General features: G+C 41.9%; 1 protein-coding gene across 1 annotated transcript; it reads left to right on the top strand.

The window, feature by feature from the left end:
• Positions 1–401: 401 nt before the first annotated feature.
• PSMD6 (proteasome (prosome, macropain) 26S subunit, non-ATPase, 6) lies at positions 402–5,417 on the top strand. The gene is made up of 7 exons (XM_010010710.1): positions 402–608; positions 1,116–1,261; positions 2,282–2,501; positions 2,594–2,702; positions 3,799–3,967; positions 4,889–4,966; positions 5,099–5,417. Exons 1-7 carry the CDS (start codon positions 405–407, stop codon positions 5,193–5,195), a joined length of 1,023 nt encoding a protein of 340 aa, XP_010009012.1. The 5' UTR covers positions 402–404; the 3' UTR covers positions 5,196–5,417.
• The last annotated feature ends 615 nt before the right edge of the window (positions 5,418–6,032 follow it).

The raw sequence follows: 6,032 nt of genomic DNA on the forward strand, positions 1-6,032 counted from the left end.
TGGTAAAACACTGGCACAGGATGCAGGAGAGGGGGTGGATGCCCCATCCCCGGAGACACCGAAGGCCAGGCTGGATCTAGATCTAGGTGAAGATGTCCCTGCTCATCGCAGGGGATTGGACTAGATGAGCTTTCGTGGACCATCCAACCCAAACCCCTCTGTGATTTTATGCAGTGCGAATGGGAGGGGTGTGAAGAGGGCAGTGAGAAAAGAGAATCAGCAAAAAGAAGTGTGACAGTGCAGAAACACTGGCTGTGCCATCTGGATTTAATAGGTACCTGATCATAAAGCAGGTAGTTGGCATTGGGAATCAGTCCCGTTGTCCTCCAGTGCTCTGCTCTGGAAACACGCACACACTTGTTGCAGCAGTCAGCAGTAGAAGCGTTCCTGCTTTTCTTTCAGACATGGCTCCGTATTATGAAGCACTCTGCAAGTCTCTGGAGTGGCAGATGGACACGGAGCTGCTGAACAAAATGAAGAAAGCCAACGAAGAAGAACTGAAACGTCTTGACAACGAATTAGAAGATGCAGAAAAGATCCTAGGGGAGAGCGAGATCCGAGATGCAATGATGGCCAAAGCTGAGTACCTGTGCAGGATTGGGGACAAGGTTGGTGCACGCAGAGGCTTTATGGACTCATATGAAAACCACTGCATCGAAATCCTCTTAGCCAGGCATGTTCCAGTGAGCACTGGGTGACTTAGAGTATGTTTTCTCTAAGGCACAACTCAGACATGGGTGGGAACAGAGGAGAGTGTTACTGAAATTTACATTATCTAGGAAAAAAACTAAGTATCATTTGCAAGTAAAGCATTTTCCATTTGCAGATGTTATTCTTCCACTTCCCTTGTGGTCTCTAGACTTTTCTAAGGTATTTGCGTGGTAAAACTTGATTTCAAGTTACAGAGTAGATTTTCATAGAGATTTAAATGATGTATGAGCTCTTTTAACCCGATGTAACTTTGATTCTTTAAGATTATTCAATGTTAAAGTTCTGTGGGCAACTAACAACATCAGGACTATCAGCAGAAGACAACACATGAACTTGCAACAGACATTTTGTGAATATTCTAGGTGCTTTTAACATTTTTACAGTAGAAAATGCTGTCTTGTTAGGAGGGAGCTCTCACTGCCTTCCGCAAGACCTACGACAAAACCGTGGCGCTGGGACATCGTCTGGATATTGTGTTCTATCTCCTAAGGATTGGCTTGTTTTACATGGATAACGACCTCATCACACGGAACATTGAGAAGGCAAAAAGGTACCACTTGGGTTGTTTGGGTGCACTAAAGCACTGAGAAACTGGAACAAAAGCAATGGAAGATAAATACCTTGCTGTCAAGAAATGACTAAGACTGGTTGTGAGACAATCACAGGGGGGTGGGTGGGTGATACCTGGTAGCACAGCACTTCCTATTCCTGGAAAAGAAAGGTTAATATTTTAAGGTCATCTGTTTTCTAGCAACTGACTTGATTTGAATCTGTAGCTCACCCCCTGCTCCCACCTCTCTGTTCTTAAAAGACAAATAACTTTGGATGTGATTAGCTCGTACGATTGGCAGCTGAATCCAGCTGCTGCCAGTGCTCCCCCCCAGCCGGCTCTATGAAGTTCCAGCTTCTCCTCTGGAAGCAGGAGCCCACTGTCAGCACAGTGCAGTTGTCCCTCCTGCGTTTCCACTGCTAGCTTCAGTGTCCCTGTGTTCCCAGGGTTTGGAATTTCAGCAGTTCCTGGAGCAAGCTGCTGTTGCCAGTCTCTGCTGGTGCCATCAGACACCAAGGCAGAAGGGACAGGGGGTCTTCCCAGTTACCATATTTCTTGGGCGATGATTTTTTGTGTTGCCTTCTCAGCAGAGTTTGTCTCTGCCTGTGCCCCTGCTCACAGCCACATCAATTGTGTTAATATGGTTCTTAAAACCGTATTAACTTTCAAGTATTTTCTGTGCAGCTAGCTGGACAGCTGTGATTTTAGCAGCAAAGGCAGTGGAAATACATTGCCACAGCCAAGGCTGACAGTATTTACCTGCACATCTCAACAGACTGTTGTCACAACTTAGGGGGCTGTAACCTTTTCCTTTCAGTTGAAGTTTGCTCCATGCAAAAGCATCCGGCCTCTGCTGTCCCAAGGAAGCCACTTTCCTACTCCTCACACAAAGCCTCCTGGACTGTGTCAGCAAGCTGTAACAGAAAACAAGTTATTCCTTCTCTAATCACATGATATCAGTTGATTTACTGTATTTACATAATGCATTTACATAAGTATTTCTTTTTATTCTATCTTCAGTCTAATAGAAGAAGGAGGAGACTGGGACAGGAGAAACCGTCTCAAAGTGTACCAGGGCCTTTACTGTGTAGCTATTAGAGATTTCAAACAAGCGGCTGAGCTCTTCCTTGACACAGTTTCAACGTTTACATCCTATGAACTGATGGATTACAAAACGTTTGTGACATACACTGTCTATGTCAGCATGATTGCATTAGACAGGCCTGACCTCAGGGAGAAGGTAAGGAAAGCAGGTGACAACACAGTTTATAGTTTATCTGTTTATCTCCAGGCTGAAAGTGATGGTATTTAAACATGTTTGTTTGCTTCCAGGTTATCAAAGGAGCAGAGATTCTGGAGGCATTACACAGTTTGCCAGCTGTACGGCAGTATCTCTTTTCTCTCTACGAATGCCGCTATTCAGCCTTTTTCCAGTCATTAGGTAAGGCTCTGTTTTGGCCTACAACACTAGTTCAGGTGCTTCAGTTACTTGTTTCAGATTCACAGACAACTTTCAGGTGTGTATCATACAGTCTAGGACTAGAACTACTTTATGCAGGAAAGAAAAGAGATTATCTTTATTTTACAGTGACCTAAAATCTGCTGCTGTTTGATTTCTCAAACAAGCGAAGAAGAATTTGAATACATTGAGCCTTATGAAAGGTCACATCTGATTAGGTGGAAAAGTGTTTTGAAAATGGCTGTGCAACACTGCCTGAAGAGCCAGCGCAGATGGGAAAGCTTTGAATGTTTTTATCTTTGAAGGAAGTTATAGGACTTGTAGACTGAAGCCCCTGAAATCTCAACCTCTTAAAGAAATCACATAGAACAAGGTTTTCACAGTTCTTACCTTTGGCTTTTGGCTCTGGTTTGTATGTAAAAGGGTGTCAGTGAAGGAAAGCTTTTCAGAATACCGATTCTCGCCAGTTCTCAGGCTGCTCATTTTCCTTTGGTGAGATTTTGAATACAAGAGAATAAGATACTTACTTAGGAAAAGCAAAAAAGAACCTTTCATTTTGTGGAGGACTGATGAGACTGGGAGCCAAGGGCAACGTTTTTCTATTGCTGGCCTTACCACTAGCTGAGAACTAAAACTGGTGGGAGAAAAAGTCACTTCAGTGCCTGGAAACCTTGTAATTAATTTAAGAGTTAGTACCAGAAAGTTAATCTTACTTCTGTACACAGCTTTGGGTACCAGCGTTTCTTCAGGTGCTTACGTACCAGGGACTGCTTGTTTCCCAGCACATGACAGCAGAGCCCAGCACTTGCCTTTAGTGAGGTGGTCTCCTCTGTGCTAACAGAGGGTCTCTCTAGCTTTGCCACAGCATTGTCTGCATGTTATCACTGCTTCTGGTTCTAGGACTGATAAAGATTATACAAACTTAATTCTCTTTGGTGTAGAGTGCTTAAAGTGCACTAGAACACAATATAGTTACGTCCACGCTGGTTACTTATTAACTGGTGTTACGTGGTTTATCTCCATAAGTGATAATTTACATTTCTTAGAGATTACTGACTCCTTTTCTTTTTCTTTTCAGCTGTTGTAGAGCAAGAGATGAAAAAGGATTGGCTCTTTGCACCTCACTATCGATACTACGTACGGGAAATGAGAATTCATGCCTATAGCCAGCTCCTAGAGTCCTACCGGTCACTGACATTAGGATACATGGCAGAAGCATTTGGAGTCAGTGTAGAATTCATAGATCAGTAAGTTATTTGGCTTTTTAAGTTCATAAAGATCTCATTTTACACCTTTGAATTATTTATACTGATCCCATTATGAATAAAACCTTTGTTCTGCTTTGATTCTGACCAAGCCAAGTTATGTTTCTGTGGAAGAGCCTGGCTAAAATTAAGCAGTCCTTGTGTTTCAGTAAGTGCACTCTATGCTAAAACTCTAATAACTTTGGGGATCCCCATGTTTTACATACCGTACAAGTCTCCTTATCTCCTTTTGCTTGCTTTCTGGTACATAGACTGGATCTGATGTTTTCACTTCAAACATACTCTGTAGTCTCAACTTGCAACTCTTTTCTAGTGTAAAACCAACAGATTTAGATCAGGATGAGAACTAAAGGGAAGTGCAAATTTGACTTACTCTGTGTAGAGGATACTTTGATTCAAATGCCTTCTCTAGAGTCATTCCTTCATAGAGAAGTTCGTAGAAACATAAAGTGTTGAAGAAATGTGAACACTGCTTGAAGTATTCAGATACTGAGAGAAACAAAATACCTTCTGTACAAAGGTAATGTGTTAAAGTCATACTAGTTCTTATGCTTCCCAGTGATTTATTACTAGTTGTAACTTGTCTTACTGCATTTGAAGAGTAGCTGATGCTAAGCTAAGTGATAAATTTCACTAACTCAACTATGACACTTTGGCTTGAGAAGAAGGAACTCAGATGTTTTGTATTCAGCTCACTAGAATGATTATTCTTGTGTGTAATGTCCAAGCTTTAATAAGAGGAGAATGCAGAAGACAATACCTTACAAAGACACACAGGCTGTTGCCTCAGAAACACAGCGTGTTGACACTGCTGTTCTGTAACAGCGGGTTCAGTGCTGCTGGGTCTGCGAGTCCTTGCTGAAACATCATTTAACCAACTTGGTTTTTCTTTTCTTTACCTAGGGAGCTTTCAAGATTCATTGCAGCAGGGCGATTACACTGCAAAATAGACAAAGTCAATGAGATTGTAGAAACGAACAGGTATGCTGACAGTTCCTGACAGTCCAGTTGAATTCTAGACATTTGATGACACTTACTATAGAAATGTAAATGGTTTGTGTAAAACATGTTCTCATTTCTAAACCATTTTTTTTCCTCCCTCACAATTCCTAGGCCGGATAGCAAGAATTGGCAGTACCAAGAAACCATCAAGAAAGGAGATTTGCTGCTAAACAGAGTTCAGAAACTTTCCAGAGTAATTAATATGTAATTTTTTAATGCAAGGGAATGCAAACTTTAGATGTTTAAAACATTTTGGAAGTAACCTATAAATATATTGTATAACTTGCTATACTGTAGGTTAAAAAAAGATCTTAGCAAGAGAGGTAGTGTTTTTACTTTCCACTTCATTCTGTAAACAATGTTCTGTTTTGGTGTATGGATCCCGGTTCATTTATTAAATGTATGATACAGTTGGTGATCTCTTGTAATATGCTTTGTTCCTTTACCTCACTGTATATACAGTGGTCAGTATTTAATAGCAAAGCAAAAGATCTTTGAACAGAGAGAACCAGTGGTGGTTCTGTGCTTGCTTTTTCAAGGCTTCTGTGTTTGAATCCAAGGTGAAAAGAATCAGCTGTCTCTAATAGTAAAGTAGCCAAAAAGTTTAGTTGAGGTTGTGCACGGTCCTGGCAGGACAAAATCCTGTTAGGAGAGGATTGGAGAAGGAGTAAGGATACAAGTGGCTGTGGTGAAGCAGTAACATAACCACAAAACTGTAAGGACTGTAACATTGGGAACACTTTTACCTGAAGTAGCCTCTCCCTTAAAATTACACTTTTGCTAGCTGTTGAAAAGGAAGTCAGCACGTTAGCAGAGCATTACACTTGTAATCACTTCCTCTGTTGAATCTGCAGATGTCAAAATGGTGGTAGGAACAGTAGAGGATCCCACTGCAGATTGACACAACCGATCAGACGCTGGGGTAGGGGGTACATTTCTTTCTTCACAGCTGCTGAGGAATAAAGGTCTCAAGCAGGCTGCTGCCATCCTGATGACACATGGGCTCTGGCTGGAGCAGAGGCTAAGGGCGGGGGCGTCGGGCTGG

The sequence above is a fragment of the Nestor notabilis genome, unplaced genomic scaffold, assembly GCF_000696875.1.
Source record: "Nestor notabilis isolate BGI_N333 unplaced genomic scaffold, ASM69687v1 scaffold8083, whole genome shotgun sequence".
In the NCBI taxonomy this organism is placed as follows: domain Eukaryota; kingdom Metazoa; phylum Chordata; class Aves; order Psittaciformes; family Psittacidae; genus Nestor; species Nestor notabilis.